We start from the raw sequence: 14,848 nt of genomic DNA, 5'->3' as shown, positions 1-14,848 counted from the left end.
ATTCCATCAGCTGCTCGCTCCCGGCACTTCCCTCCCCGACGCCCAGGTCCTCTTCGCTGAATACACTCGCTGCGCGGACTGGCAGCTCCCGAGTATAGGCAGTCGGAACACCATGTTCGAACGGGGGGACAACCCTTTGCTGGACAAGTTCTCCCAACTCCCGGCCCACGTCCAGCTCAACTGGATGGCCTCCCCCTGGCCGAAACGGTCTATCTGGCCGCTCGTAGCTGCCTCCGCTGACGACTTGCTCGCGGCGTACATCACCAACCCGGAAATTGTGCAGATCCAGCCTGTGCTGGAGAAGCATGGATTGTACGACCCATTCACGGTTATACACTTGGGGAAGAAGACGATCAAGGCTGGCCAGGCTGGGCCAGCGATGCAGCGTCTGCTTACGAACCCACGTACGCTGGTGTACCTCGAGAGCGCACACAGGGTCGTCACGTTCTATCTCTGGCTCTCCTATCGCTTCCCCGTGTCGTTTGGCGAGCAACTCAAGGCGTTCGAGCTGAAGAACCAGATTGAAGATGCGAGCCAGATCGTGCTTGCTTGGACTTCAGATGGGCAAAACGGGGTGGACGAGGCTCTGCGCGAGGAGGAACGTGAGCGGGAGAAGGCCGAGGAGGACGGGCTGGCTCAAGCTCAGGAGAGGGAAAAGGCGCTGGTGAAGGAAAGAGATGATGTCGATTACCGGACGAGGGAGAATGCCATCCTCAATCGAGCGGCGGGTATGACTGCGATGCCCATCCCGATCGACCTCGACAGCGAGGGACGCGTTGTCATGCTTGGGCCGGACGGGGAGCAGATTCCCCTTCAGCAGCGGTGGGAGGATTCGTGGTGAGCCGTTACGGGTCACATCTCTAATTCTGGCTCTTCCTCCTGTTATCATCAGCACTTGCACTGCAATGAGACTGTAACACACCATGACCACTTCTAACAGCTCCTTCGCGTCTTCATCCTCCATATCTCCTCCTCTCTCAGGTAAAGGTACATCCCCGAGGGCAGCTAGCGTCCTCCAAAAACTGCTCGCGACGTCCACCTCCGTCCCCGGATCGACGTGCACCACCCCCCTCGCCCACTGTTCGATCCTCTCCCGCCCACTTTGGAGGATACTCCTCAACCGGATCTTGTCCGTCGCGCTCACGGGCCTGCTCAGAGCGCCGCTCTCTCCCCCTGTCATTGGTACCCCGGTATGTGACGCCGGGTCCCAGCGCTCAGAGCTGAGCACGGCCTGCCATCCTTTGTCCAAGTGAGTGAGGAATGAGACCAGCTCGTCCAGCGTATCGCCTGCGGTGGAAAGCGGCACTCCGTACCCTGGAAGAGTATCTGTGAAGTCTCCTGTTAGACGGAGGAGGTAAGAGACGCGTAGCGCCGCGGAGGGATCGAGTGGTGGGATCTGGAGGATGAGAGCGAGCAGAGGGCGGAAGGCGCTGATGTAGCTCAAGAGAGACGGCAAGGGAGCGTCTGGCTCGTGTCTGGTGCGGAATACTCAAGTTGAACTGGGCAATGTACAATAGCACATAATTGCACACACCGTTTCTTATAAGCTCTGTTGATGCTCAAGAAGTGGTCGTCGAGATATCCAATAAGCCGTCGTTCTTGCGCTGCTGAGAGCGCTGTATGCAATGGCGCCGGTGCTGGTGTGCCATCACGCAGAGTGATGGATGACGCAGCTGAGGGAGATGGCGGGATGAAGCCACCGGACATTGTAGTCGCTGGGCCCAAAAGATGGAGAGCAATTTTGTACTTCGACAAAGTAAGATATGTGAAAAATCAAGGATAAATATTGATTGGGTCCAACGTTGTGAGATGGTGGTCGAGGACAAGGTCGATGTCGAGGACCCTTTGAATAAATAATGAATTGCATCATCAATGTCATACAATTTCGGATCTGACAATGAACTTTAGGGTTATATTGAGCATCCTTCTATTTGGGTTGGAATGTACAAGTACCAAAAAAATCAACCTGGAATGAATAAATACTCCTCCGCGGTCGTGATCAAATAATAACCAAAAAAAATATTGGGTCTGATCTCCAATTGACATTCTCATGTCTTTCTTAGGAATGAATTACCTAGGTGCGAGCCACTTTCGTATAAAAGAATGCCGCTTCTCTGGTCGCTCCGGCACTGACTCGGGCTCACCCCAATCAGCAAGTTGCTTGAGCAGCATTCTACATCTCGCTTGACCGGGTGGGAAACGCAGTTCTTCATAGATGCACTGTGCCCGCTCAACGTTGCTGGTCGCCTCATCCCGCAAGCCCTGGTCAGCTAGGATGCTGGCTATAATGCCGTAACATGCCGCCATTTCCGAGCGATTGTCCTTCTTTTTGAAGAGCTCTAGGGCTTCTTGTATCCTCTGCAAAGTCTCTCCATCATGGCGATCTTGTTCGCGCCATAAGTAAACGAGGTCCTTTCGGAGGAATGCTTGGGGTCCGAGGGTGTTATTGACGTCCAAGGTTCGGTTCAGAAGGTTGCTCGTCGCATGGTGCAGGTTGTCATTCGCGTCGAAAACTTGCAATGCTTCCCGGAACAGCTGTTCGGCTTCTGCCACACTTGCGGCCGTCAGAGGTCGAGGTTTTGCTATCGCTTTGCCGAGGAAGCCTTTGCACAATGCGATCGCTTGGTCCACCTTGAGATCCTCGCAGAGACGGAGTGCAGAACGGATCTCATCCACCGCTTTGTCATGCATGCCCCGAGCCTCGAGTACGAACGACAGATTGAGCCGACATCCAGCACCCTTGAGCTTATCACCCAGCTGTAGGAAGAATCTAATTGCACCGCTCAACTGCTCTTCTGCTTCGACAAGGTTGCCCAACAACGCATTCAGCCGGGCTTGCTCACGGCGTGTTGCCCACAGGGAATCTTCATTATCCATAATGCGAGCGGCCTCTTCTGCCAAGCTGCAGTCATCTAAAGCCTCCAAAAACCTGCCAGTTCGACAGTGTATTTCGCTCAGGATACGTTGGCAGGTTGCAGCCACCTCCCGGTTTTCGATTTTCATGAACCCCGCAAAGGCTTCGCGCATCATCGTTTATGCTTCGGCCCATTTCCGCTGACCTGCAAGCGTCCAGCCCAATAGCTGCATGAACATGTATATCCCCTGGGGAAAACTGAGCGCTTCGAATGCCTCCTTGGAAGCCATGCCGAGTTCGATGGCTTCTTCAAATCTTCCAGCATCCAGTGCAAGTAAGCATAGTTGTTGGGTGCATAATGGTGGAAAAACAGCTTCGTACTGAAGGTTTCGAGCCACGAAGAGATCTCTCGCTTCTGTAAGAGCGTTGATGATATTCTCTTCGGCCTCTTCTTCCTGTAATCGACCATTAAGCAGCTGCTGTATATGGTGGCTGGAGACCTATAGCAAGCTTTGCGCGTACACTGCCTCGTCTACATTTCTTGCTTGCTCTATCGTCTTGAACGCGTCATCAAAGCGACTTGAAGTCGAATAGTAGAGGGCCAGCACCAAATACAATTGGCCCGTGGTGTGCTTGAATTCCGGAAAAGGGGAGCTCGCTCCAGCAGCTTTCTTGACGAGGACGGGGCAGTCGCCGTAGCCTATCATAATCGCCGCGGAACACAAAGCGTGGACAGCATCTAAGATCTCCTGGCGAATATGGGGATCGTCAATCGCGCGCGAGAACACCGAGAGCATGTTTCCAAAATTCTTGGTGATGACCTTGACCAAGTCTTCACTTTGGTCGGGGGAGGATTCTTCGACTCCGCACAGTACTAGAATGTGTTGCATATGTTGGATGAAGAAGTCTTCTAGTGTGAGACGATGGCGCATGCTAGGAGCGCAGACCCGAAGCACGTACGTCCGGATGGGAGATAGCACTTTCAATTCCCCGCCTTCCAGTCGCGTTACCAATGATACGTGTTGTAGTACGCGGATTGACTGGGGAATGTTGTGCATATCCGGGAGGGCGGTTTGCAAAATGTCTTCCTCCATTCCATCCGGTAACAGGCAGAGCAAGCCCAGCAACTCCAGCGCTTCGAACGCATCACTGACAGCCTGACATTGGAGTGATAGACTGATAGAGACTTCCACGCTGGTGCGACGATCGCCTGGTCTTATCGACATCAATGCTGTTTGCTCTCTCCTGTATGCCGACAGAAGCTGCGAAGGCCACTGGGTTTGGCCTTGATATGCCATCAAGACGACTGCTAAGGGCCATCCGTCCAACTCCTGGAGAAGTTCATCTAAATGATCATCTGACCTCCCTCCATTGGCGAGATATATCTGTCTGGCGGTCGAAGAGTCCAGAGCATCCAGAGGTGGCAACAGCGGCTGAGACCAATCGACTCCCATAGGTCCCTGGGTACCGCGCATGGTGATCACTAACGAGAGATTTAGGACGTTGGAAAGATGAGTGAGAAGCTCTTCGACGGCAGTGCGATCGGGCGTATCCCATGCCGATTCGAGATTGTCCAGCACGAGGAGCACGAACCCTTCAACAGACTCGAGATGATGTGTTAACAACGCTGTTGGGTCGCTTTCCTGTGTGCTGGGAGATTTCAACGCAGTCGCCAGCGTTGAGATGATACCGTCAGCGGTGGTGATGCCGTCGCAGCTGACGAACACTCGGTTGGAGCCGTACTTCCTCTTGATGTCTTCATGGTGCAAAACAGTCGCAGCCGTATCTGTCTTCCCCATTCCGCCCATACCCAGGATGGCGATATGACCCGGATCAGGTCGCAAGAGGCATGAGACGATCTGCTTGACGACGTCCTCTCTTCCGCGAAATATCCGTAGTTTGGGAGGCAGCCGTGTAATGGGGAGGGAGGTGCTGCGGGCGACCTGGGGGATAGTAGGGTTCCCAACAGCAGCGGTCACGGTCACGGCACGGAGAACATCCATGCTTATATCAGCCTATCATGATCTTCAGTTAGGAAATCAATGTACTTCGGCGGTGACTCACGATGAAAGCGGTCAGTGTTTCGGTCAAGCGATGATTCTTGGTGTCGACCTCAGCTTTAATTCGCTCCAGCTCTCCGATTCGGGCCATCCTGCGACCTATATCCGGTATGGCTTGTTCCCGAAGAAACGAGGAGATCTCGTCAACGCATCTGTAGATCAGGTCAACCGGAAATCAGGATTTGTATAACAAGCGCCCATACAATTGCAAGCGTTTGAACTTTTGAGATTGCATTAGTTGGCCTTCTTGCATGGCGGACGCCTTGACAAGGATATCTTCCGTCACTTCAGCTACGCGCAGAGCGAGAGCGTCCAGACCAGCTTGGTTTTCTGTCAGCTCCTCTCGTATGTCAAGAGCTTCGAGCGCGAGATCGGCCATCTTTCCGAGGATGGGGTTCACAGCCCGTTTCAAGGCAGCCAATTTCGATGGCAGGGTCTCCTCTTCCTCAGTAGATGCATTGGAGTCATTCGATAGTGCCATTGTAAGGGACTATCTTGAATCAGATGGTAGAATAGAACAACAAGTGAGACAATGAAGTCTTCGCGTTCGTTGAGATTGTCCTCGCTTCGGATCATGTGACAGTGAAGGGCGTTTATTTTTGACGCTGAAAGATGGCGCTCCATTCGTGGGACAGGCACCCTACTATGAAAGAACAGTGGACTGATAAGATGAGCAGACATGACCAAGCTGGAGACCATGCAACCATACAAGTTTCGCCGAAGTTGGTAGAGGGGAAAGTAATATCTGTACAGTTTTCCCGTTCGTCGGGCCCGTCTTGTAAGCCATCATGGGAGATTCGGGAAGCGAGGGTCTTGAATTCCGAATAACCGGAAAATACATTACGTCAGGTCACGTGACCCTGCAAGCCCCAAATGCCAAGTGTCATTCACTATATAAAGTCAACCTTGGGCCGCTCGTAACGGTCAGATAATCATACAATGGACTTACCACTTCCTCAATTTCAGAAAGGCTGGCAAATCGTCAAGGGCGGTGTACCGAAGGACGTCCTCAAATTCAGGGATGATCTGCCTGTGCCCAGCGAACTTCCAAAAGGACATGTGCTTGTCAAGGTACTCACAGCGGCGCTCAATCCCGTGTACGTCTCGCAGCCCCGAAAGGTCGGGATATCAGTACTAATGAAACTGTAGTGGGTACAAGTCGATGTCGCTGCCTAGTTTCGTAGTCAAGCGACCACGGATTGCAGAACACGACCTGGCAGGCGAAATCGTCCTCGCAAACGATACCGAGTTCAACGTAGGCAACGAGGTGTTCGGTCTAGTCCCCGCAGGTATGTATCGTTCCCCTGACCTATGCATGGTACTAAACCTTCCCAGAATTGTCGTTCAAGACCGGCTGGGGGTCGATGCAAGAGTACGCGATCGTCCCCGCCGAGGGCCTAGTTCTCAAGCCGTCCAATATCGATTTCACCACTGCAGCCGGGATCGGTCTAGCCGGTCAAACAGCATACGAAGCGCTGATCGAGATCGGAAAGCTGGAGGAGGGGCAGAGGGTGTTCGTCAATGGAGGGAGCAGTAGTGTCGGCACGTTCGCTATACAGATCGCGAAGGCTAAGGGGGCGCGAGTGGACTGTAGTGCGAGTGCAAACAACTTTGATTATGTGAAGAGCTTTGGTGTCGAGCAGGTATGTTGTCTATTTTACTCGTACGTGGGGATCGCTCACAAGGAGTAGGTATTCGACTACCACGCCAAACCACTCGAGCAGCAGCTGATCGAGGCGCACATCTCCCCGCCTTACAACATCATTTTCGATTGTGTGGACGCCACGGTGCCGCTATTCGTCAACTCGGCAAAGTACCTCGCCCCGAACGGAGTGTACGTCTCTACGGGGCCGAACGTGCACGATATCTCCGGGCTGCCGAAGTTGCTCCACGCGGTGTTCAGGATCTACTGGCCGAGACTGTTAGGCGGCGTTCCTAGGAGCTTCAAGTACGCTTTCCTTCCCCATATGCGAAACAGTTCGTTGACAGTGGTACAGGATGTTCCTCTTCAAATCCGAGAAGTACAAACTGCAGTATCTCGCCGACCTGGTGAGTGAGGGCAAGCTCAAGCCCCCCGTAGACTCGGTGTTCGCCTTCCCCGATCTGCCAAAAGCGTACGAACGGATCCTCTCCGGTCACGCGAAGGGTAAGATCGTCGTCCAGCTGCTTTGAACGCTCGTTTGGAAGTTCGATTGGAGTTGTTGTTGCTAGTATATAAAATTAATGTGTAGGATGGCTCTTCTAATGTACTGAAATGGATCATGTTGCTTCCCGACCTGCGATGAGGTCATCTACGATCGACAGGTCTATCGGGATGTTCGCATTTCTAAGGTACTCGTCGTTCCAGAACTTGGAATAATGGCGATTTCCCGAATCGCACCTGCGCACAGAGTCAACCCCTGCCTCCGTGAAGGACAAGCATACAACATACAAAATAGTAACGATCGTATGTCCTCGTCCTAGCCTATGCGCCAACCTCACACACGCAACGAGGTTGCACGCACTTGACGAGCCCAGGAATAGCCCGTCGTGTTTGACAAGATGGCGGGACATGGCGACTGCCTCTGGGTCTGTAACGCGGTAGGCAGTGTCGATTATCGGCAGGCCGAGCTCGAAGTTCTTGGTCAGCCTGTTGATGCCTATCCCTTCTACGACTGTATCGACCTATACCATATCAGAGTCATTAGACGCACTGAACAAAAGACAGAAAGCGAGACGCACCTGATGCCGGCGCTTGCTCCCTTCCTTCTCTCTAGGATCATACATCACCCCGAACTTGATCTTGTTATATAACCCGCTCCCCTCCGGATCCGCGAGAGCAACGACGACTTCCGGTTTTTGCTCTTTCAGGAACTGGCCCGTACCGGCGATCGTACCCCCCGTCCCGGCACCACTGACGAAAGCGTCGACGTTCCCGTTCGTCTGGCGCCAGATCTCGGGCCCCGTACCGAGGTAGTGCGCGTCGTGGTTAGAGAGGTTCTCGAACTGGTCTGCGAAGAACCCGCGGGGGGACTCTTCTAGTGCCAACCGGGCGCCCGCTTCGTGCAGCGCGTCTTCGGTCGATACCTGGCTGGCAACGACGATGTCCTCCCCTGGCGGGGTAGGGGTGGCCATAGCGTCGAGCAGCGACTTTTGGGGCAGCTTTGTACGCCCAAAGGAGAGCGCACGCTGACGGGCGAGGTTGACAAATTGTTTTTGGTCAACGATGGATGCTGGGCGGACTTGCTCGACTCGCGCGCTGAGGCAGAGTAGCGTTTGCCGTTTCTCGGCAGAGACGTCGTCCGGCATTATGATGGTCGTTTCGTACCCTCTGCGCCCGCCAAGTGAGCTGGTTGAGGATGTGAGGAGTGAACGCATACCTTGCTCGAGCTACCGTTGCCAGTGAGATCCCCGTAGACCCCACCGTGCCTTCAAATATCCTCGACTCGGTATTCGGGTGGAGCATGCCTTGCGCTTCCGCATCCTCGATCACTACACCCGTCAGCAAGGCAAGTGAATCGCTCGAGATTACATACTCTTGAGTGCGACTCTATCCTTGACGCTTCCTCCAGGGTTTAAGAACTCACATTTCCCCTAGAGCATACATTTAGCATGCTTGGCAAACTTGCTCACAAAGACGCACTAGGATATTACACCCTGTAGCCTCGCTCAAGCTCTCGATCCTCATCAGCGGGGTATTCCCAATCAACCCCATCACGCCCTTCACAACTTCATCCCTCCTTATCTCTATCGGTCTAGGTGGCAGCCGTCTCAGTAGCGCTTCACGGCGTCGTTGTTGGAGGTAGAGGCCGACAGAGGCGGAGGAAAGGGAGATCGAGAGACCGGCGAGGATGCCTAGGAGGAGGGCATGCAGTGGTTTGTGTGGAAGATGAGGGGGCCATAGAGAGCGCCAGAAGGAGAGGGAGAAGAGAGGGAGGGAGGTCGAGGTGGACATTGATGAGGAATGGGAGACGCCTGAAAAGCAAAAGCTGGACTGACTTCAAGGGTCCTGGCGCTTATAGTCACGTGATGTAAATGTGCATTTTATTCATGAGGATATGGAATGTATGAATGTATACAATAACCAACAATAATCCAACAGTAATAAATAATACAATGGTCAGTATCACCACTCCAATGCCTCCTTAACTCTCCCATTCACCTCTTTCCCCTCAACCGCCTTCTCTACCTCTTGAACAATCTCATCCACCTCTTCTTCTCCTTCTTCAACCTTCACGTCCACCTCCGCACTCCCTTCTCCAGGAACGTTGACAAACACCTCTCTCCTTCCTCCCAACTCCCCAATCTCCTCCACCTCGAGCTTCACCTCCCCTTCTTCCTTCTTCCACACCACTTCCTTCCTCCCTTCAACATTCCCCACCTTGCTCCTGCTCGGGCACAACTTCTTTTCCGCCAGAGCACACAAATCACACCTGGGCGCCACAGGAAAGCACAGCGCCTGCCCAAACCCCACAAGCATATGGTTGATCTCAGCATGATACTCTCTCGGGAGCCAGCTCTGGAGGTTCAGCCTCGTCTGCTCAGGCGTTGTCGTCGGGGGCTTATGCCATCCCAGGCGGTTGGTGATCCTGTGCACATGTGTGTCAACCCCGATACCGACGTTGATGTCCCACGCATTTTGCAGACAGAGGAAGGCCATCTTTGGTCCTACCCCTGGGAGGGAACACAGTTCGTCCACAGTCTTGGGCACGTCTCCGTCGAACTCATCTCGCAGCTTCTCCATCGTCTGGCGTAAATACCTACCAAGAATTCCCGTCAACACAGTTTCCCGCCGCCATTGTGGGACTCACTGAGTCTTCCGTCTCCAAAACCCAACTTTGCATATCGCCTCCTGTACACTCTCGTCACTCGCATCGAGCATTCCCTGGAGGGTGATCACTCCCCCCATCTTCCCCGCCAGTGCCGTAACAGCAGCACTAGTAGTCTCGTCCTTCGTCTGGCTGCTCAGCATCAGACTGACAAGGATCGTCAGTCTCCTGCTCTTGGGGTCCAGAGTCCTGTCCTGCGGTCGGTCACAACCCATCGTATCCACAGCAGCGACTAGCCGGGCGCGCATCTCCCGTATAAGGAGGTACGTCTCGAGCCAGCGGGGAGGGGGAGGGTGGGGTTTTGGGAGGGACATGGGGATAGGCTTCTTGCTCGGACTGGGGGAGGCAGCGGTGGTGCGCGCGCGTTTTGCCCGAACGGGAGTCGAGGGTGTGCTACCAGCGGTGGGGGAGGCAGCACGCTTTACCGAGAGCTTGGAGGCAGAGCGGGTTGTCCGCCCAGGATAGGCGTAGGCCGAGAGCTGAGCTGCTAGGGCTTCTGATGCTGCCTCTCCATTATTATCATCTCTATCCTCGTCGTTGAAGGGTGTGGTGCTGGGTTTTGCTACTTTGCTGGGAGATGGAGACTCTGTTTTGACGAGTGTGCGCGATGCACGAGGGGTTCGACGAACAGGGGGCATGAGGTGCGGTCTGAGGAAAGAACGTAGTATGAGAGATGTTAGAGCCAATATGAGAGAGTAGTGTTATTTGAATTTGGTATGTTGTTGACCAAGACGGAAATTGCAATTGAAGACTGAAATGTGGATAAAAGGGACGCGAATGAAATGAAAAATGTTACGACGCGTCTGCTGTCTCTTCATTGGTCAAGATGGACATGTTCAACCTCCACTTTGTTATCTTTCAACTGGAAGAAACAACATGAGAATAGGTTTTTACATTGGGCTCAGTCAATAGAATGGCACCAACATTTGGTAGAGTATGTTCAGCAACAACACTCTCAATCAAGGTTACAAAGGGAGTGCATATTCATTCAACAGCATAGCCGACAAGGGCAATTCATCGAGTTTCTCGAACATCTATCCTACAACATCTAATCCCCAGCCCTGATGCTCAGTGGGAGTCCAGCGCCGCACGCCGCTGCCTGGGAGTGGGTCGTGCTGCACGCCGTCCCAAATGCGGAGTAAGGGTTGACATACCGCAGCACGAGAGCCGGGAGCCTCCCCTTCTGTTCGAGCACGATGCTCAAGATACCTCTCGTCGTCTCACATCCGTCATCGTCATCGTCATGCCCGTGCCCGTGCCCGTGCCTGTCCTTGTTGTTGTGCACATTCGACCCTTTCTCGCTGTTCACCTCCACCACCGGTGCAGTCCCCCAAACCTCGACTGCCGACTCCTTCCCCCCCACCTCCCCCTGCTTGTTGGCTTTGGGAGCCTCGCGCATTGGCGCGAGTCACATAGGGTCGTCGTCACTATAAAACTCGTCGGAATCGTCGTCCACGGAGGTCAGGTTCGTAAAGTCGACTTTGTAGCGGAGGATACCGCCGATCCCACCAAAGCCCTTGACGAACTGGGCGCCTTCCTGAGAACGATCGGTGACGAACTATTTTCCTACTTAGTGTGCATCCGAGTGTAGGGAACGACCCAACATACCTCGAGATCGGCACCAAAGTCCTTGTAGCGCTCGGCGAACCACTCGAGCAGCGACTGAGGCTCGCTGCTCGATTCCATCTCGAGGCCGGTGCTCTTGTCAATGAACTTTTCACGGTCCTTCTCCTGGTCCTTGCGGGCATGGACGATGATTTCCTCTGGAGTGACATTAGAATATCGCAACAACTTAGACACCGAGTAGCCTACCTCCAGCGGCATTGCGCAAGACGTAGCGAGTGACATCAAGATTCTCCCAGACGATGAGGGTTTCCACGGAGCCCATCTCGAGTGCCTTGAGAGTGTCGTCCACTCCGAAGCAGTATTTTCCAGTGTCCTGGGAGATCTCATCGAAATACTTCTGGATAAGTTTCTTCTCCTGAACGAACTTGACATTTGCCAAACTCTCAGCGGCAAGTTCGATCGCCTGGTTAAACCCGTTCTCGCCACCATAGGATACGTCGACGACCTTGATAATTTTCACCCCCAGGCGGGGGTCGAACATGTCACTCTGGCTCAGTTCGGTCTTAAAGTCCGCAGAACCGGCGAGAACGAGCCCAGCAACATTGACCTTGTCGTTGGTGATGAAGTGCTGGACCGCGAGCTCAGCGACTTTGCGCACGTAGTTGTGCCTCTTCTCGTCACGCAAGCGGGAGAAACGCAGTGCGGACTGACCACCACGACCGTGCTTCTTGGGCAGGTCCACGGTGAACTTGTGGATCACTTCGCGGGTGTTCCCAGCGAGCGTGCCGAAGAGCGTGCCGTTGCCGTCCATGACGATGAAGCCGAACTTGGAGTCGGACTCGAGCAGCTCAGAGAGCGCTTCGGTGTGGAACTTGTTGTCACAAAGGTAGAGCGACCTGTTTCCTGTGTCAGCCCCTCGATTCAGTTAACACGGGATTTTTTGCATACGTATTGATAGGCTTGTGTGGTTCAAAATCGAAAGATACTTTCTTTTCCTTGCCTTCATCGGTAAGGATGGTCCCGACGAACAGGACGAGTCCATTGGGAGGTACACGGGTGTACAGCTTAAGGCGCTGCTGGGTGGAGGTGATCGCCGCGAGCACGGAAAGACGGTTGACACGAGACTTGATGTTAGATGCGGTACCGTATTCCTGGGTAAGCATCGCGGAGACACGAGAGATTTGATCCTGTCCGATCGTGAGTCATGAGCTGGGGCGACAGAGGCGGTGAAATACGCACCTTGGGTGGGATGATGAGACTGATCATGGACGTGCCAGCTCTGAGGCGTAGTCAGCTCCGAGTCCCAGCTGGTCGTGACCAGGGACACAAGCACGACACTCACCCCCTAGCACTATCCAGACTCTTGATGAGCTTCTTGATCTTCCACACCTATACAACTCGTCAGCCTCGTGCCTTGATATTGCGACATACCGCCCGACCTGAATGTTCTGCTCAGCCATGTCCTGTTGGCTCATTGTGTATATTTCGGCCGCGTAAACGACAACAAACAGTGACGAGCGGTGGTATGAAGAGCGAAATACGGACGAGCCGAGGTGGATGTATGCGTGCAAGGAGCGCGCAGAGGCGTAAGAGATGAGCGTGTGCGTTCAAGGTGTGGCACAGTAGGGTTAGCGGTGCAAATGTAATGCAACTTTGGGTGAACGGAAAACTGCACAGAAATTAGCTTCCGCGTATATGGAAAGAACACATGACAGTGTAACAGTCACTTTATAGTCATTGTAGAAATAAATACAATGTTTATCAACAACTGGACATGATATTCCAGTTCTTTTGATCTTGCCGAGTCTACCATTGTTGGATAACAATTAGTGGTACAGTCCTCCTTTCTCATTAATACCCTAACATTCCAGAATAAGTATTAGAATACAGCCTGTCACACGGCACCGAACCCACATCATCATCAAGGATATCACAGAAGCATACGAAAAATTTATTGTCGTTCTTCTGGCCGAAAACCGGTAACATCTATTGTCGCGCTGGCACTGACAATGACATTCGGAATAACCTCGCCTCCGATCCCAGAAAGGCAACCCTGAAAAGACCCTGGCCAAAAGTTGGTATACAGCGCTGGACTTCACTTGTTCTTGCAGACTGATATGTACCCATACAGCAACATGAGATCCCCTCCATCCTCTCCCACTGCACTGGAAAAAACTCAGGCGGAATTTGCTGCTGGTCTTCTGCCACTCATTCCAGTACTCATACCGCTCAAACCGAAAAAGAGCAAGGAGTTTAAGAGCAGGGAAGTGATTGAGGAAGACGAAGATGAGAGTGAGGAAGAGGAGGAGTTGCCAGATGTGCAAGACATCAACATAGATGATGATGGTGATGAAGAGGAGGAAGAGGAGACAGAAGAAGAAGAGGTTGCTGACAGCTCCGCACCAGATCTATTGTAGGTCATCTCTGGATTCTCTCATTCCTCTTTCACACGAAATGCAGAGTCGAATCACCCTTTCCCGACCTAGTCGAAGTCACCGCCGCCGGCCCCCCTGAATTCAGCTACCAAACCATCTCCTCCAACCCCAATCTCCAGCTCTTCCTCATCCGCCTCCCACCGTCGATCAAACCCAAGTACCTAGAAAACCTAGAACTCGACCTGGACGTTAATGATAAAGGCATGTTGGGGAGCTTTCAAAGGAAGGGCGAGACTTGGGAGGTGAGGGACGCGAGTGAGGCTAGTGGGGCGGAGGAGATGCAAGGACTGACAGTGTTGCTGCGGGACGAGGAGGGGAAAGGCACGCATAGGATCGGTATTTCCCTTTCTCACATCCTCTGCTCCTTCGCTCACAATATCATAGCTCCACGACTCATATCCCGAAACCTCGTCATCACCCGCTCCCTCCCCTCCCTCTCCCTCCCAAGCACCTCCACCGTTTCTCACACCCAAACCGCCCTCTCCTCCCAGCCCCCGACAGACTACACAATCGCTTCCATGCGCCCGCCTAGCATGGCTCCCCCGGAACGGATGACCTACCGGTTCGCGCCTCCCGGGACTTGGGAAGCACGGACCTCTTTGCTTGATACGTTGAATGCGGGAGAGACGGATGGGGACGTACTGATGGCTGATGCGGCTCCTGCTGCAGCTCCTGCGAAGACGCCAAAGAACACCAAGAAACATTCTGCTGTTGATGCGGCTTCTACCTCTAAAACAGAACCACCCACCGCTGAAAAACCCAAGAAAAAACGGAAGAGTGAAGTTCTCGCAGACGGTGCCGCTCTCCCTTCCACGACTACCCTGTCCGTCGAGTCTTCCAACCCAACCCTTGGGGAGAAGAAGAAGAAACGCGTGGACGCTCCGGCTGTTACTGTTAATGCAGATAATGTTACTGCCGTTCCACCACCATCCGATTTGACCACAGCAGCCGCCACCCCTGAGCTCACAGAGAAGAAGAAAAAGAAGCGGCAGTCTCTCACTGCCTCCTCCGCAGCTGAACCTCCAGCCTCACAAGAAAAGCAGTCGAAGAAACGGAAACATGAAGACGGAGAGGTGACCAAGGTCAAGAAGCCGAAACGGGAGGCGAAATAACTCGCGCCTCTTT

At 53.4% G+C, this 14,848-nt stretch overlaps 8 protein-coding genes across 8 annotated transcripts; 3 read left to right on the top strand and 5 right to left on the bottom strand.

Moving 5' to 3' along the window:
* Positions 1-35: 35 nt before the first annotated feature.
* DACRYDRAFT_20201 (uncharacterized protein) lies at positions 36-562 on the top strand (the record flags this gene model as incomplete). Its single annotated transcript, XM_040771847.1, has 1 exon — positions 36-562. A coding segment is annotated over exon 1 (328 nt), but the record flags the coding sequence as incomplete, so codon positions are not given.
* On the bottom strand, positions 557-1,707 carry DACRYDRAFT_45973 (uncharacterized protein; the record flags this gene model as incomplete). Its single annotated transcript, XM_040774676.1, has 2 exons — positions 557-1,475; positions 1,535-1,707. 2 exons carry the CDS (start codon positions 1,705-1,707, stop codon positions 557-559), a joined length of 1,092 nt encoding a protein of 363 aa, XP_040632741.1.
* Positions 1,708-2,070: 363 nt separating this feature from the next.
* On the bottom strand, positions 2,071-5,395 carry DACRYDRAFT_104334 (uncharacterized protein; the record flags this gene model as incomplete). The annotated part of the gene is made up of 5 exons (XM_040767907.1): positions 2,071-3,017; positions 3,060-3,346; positions 3,377-4,869; positions 4,919-5,066; positions 5,118-5,395. The coding sequence occupies 5 exons, from the start codon at positions 5,393-5,395 to the stop codon at positions 2,071-2,073; spliced, it is 3,153 nt and encodes a 1,050-aa protein (XP_040632740.1).
* Positions 5,396-5,853: 458 nt separating this feature from the next.
* Positions 5,854-7,086, top strand: DACRYDRAFT_104333 (NADP-binding protein; the record flags this gene model as incomplete). The annotated part of the gene is made up of 5 exons (XM_040767906.1): positions 5,854-6,011; positions 6,064-6,203; positions 6,250-6,557; positions 6,606-6,862; positions 6,912-7,086. 5 exons carry the CDS (start codon positions 5,854-5,856, stop codon positions 7,084-7,086), a joined length of 1,038 nt encoding a protein of 345 aa, XP_040632739.1.
* Positions 7,087-7,173: 87 nt separating this feature from the next.
* On the bottom strand, positions 7,174-8,848 carry DACRYDRAFT_45891 (cysteine synthase; the record flags this gene model as incomplete). The annotated part of the gene is made up of 6 exons (XM_040774669.1): positions 7,174-7,294; positions 7,346-7,578; positions 7,636-8,224; positions 8,274-8,385; positions 8,430-8,487; positions 8,537-8,848. The coding sequence occupies 6 exons, from the start codon at positions 8,846-8,848 to the stop codon at positions 7,174-7,176; spliced, it is 1,425 nt and encodes a 474-aa protein (XP_040632738.1).
* A 171-nt stretch (positions 8,849-9,019) lies between these two features.
* Positions 9,020-10,036, bottom strand: DACRYDRAFT_46532 (DNA glycosylase; the record flags this gene model as incomplete). The annotated part of the gene is made up of 2 exons (XM_040774713.1): positions 9,020-9,653; positions 9,705-10,036. The coding sequence occupies 2 exons, from the start codon at positions 10,034-10,036 to the stop codon at positions 9,020-9,022; spliced, it is 966 nt and encodes a 321-aa protein (XP_040632737.1).
* A 646-nt stretch (positions 10,037-10,682) lies between these two features.
* Positions 10,683-12,888, bottom strand: DACRYDRAFT_20200 (peptide chain release factor eRF/aRF subunit 1). The gene is made up of 7 exons (XM_040771846.1): positions 12,728-12,888; positions 12,631-12,677; positions 12,528-12,567; positions 12,237-12,475; positions 11,535-12,184; positions 11,331-11,485; positions 10,683-11,280 (listed from the first exon to the last, which is right to left on the bottom strand). The coding sequence occupies exons 1-7, from the start codon at positions 12,761-12,763 to the stop codon at positions 11,131-11,133; spliced, it is 1,317 nt and encodes a 438-aa protein (XP_040632736.1). The 5' UTR covers positions 12,764-12,888; the 3' UTR covers positions 10,683-11,130.
* A 517-nt stretch (positions 12,889-13,405) lies between these two features.
* Positions 13,406-14,786, top strand: DACRYDRAFT_13726 (uncharacterized protein; the record flags this gene model as incomplete). The annotated part of the gene is made up of 3 exons (XM_040770993.1): positions 13,406-13,701; positions 13,749-14,714; positions 14,759-14,786. The coding sequence occupies 3 exons, from the start codon at positions 13,406-13,408 to the stop codon at positions 14,784-14,786; spliced, it is 1,290 nt and encodes a 429-aa protein (XP_040632735.1).
* Positions 14,787-14,848: the final 62 nt, after the last annotated feature.

The sequence above is a fragment of the Dacryopinax primogenitus genome (genome assembly GCF_000292625.1).
Source record: "Dacryopinax primogenitus strain DJM-731 SS1 chromosome Unknown DACRYscaffold_2, whole genome shotgun sequence".
In the NCBI taxonomy this organism is placed as follows: domain Eukaryota; kingdom Fungi; phylum Basidiomycota; class Dacrymycetes; order Dacrymycetales; family Dacrymycetaceae; genus Dacryopinax; species Dacryopinax primogenitus.
This window is presented reverse-complemented; position numbering and strand designations above follow the sequence as displayed.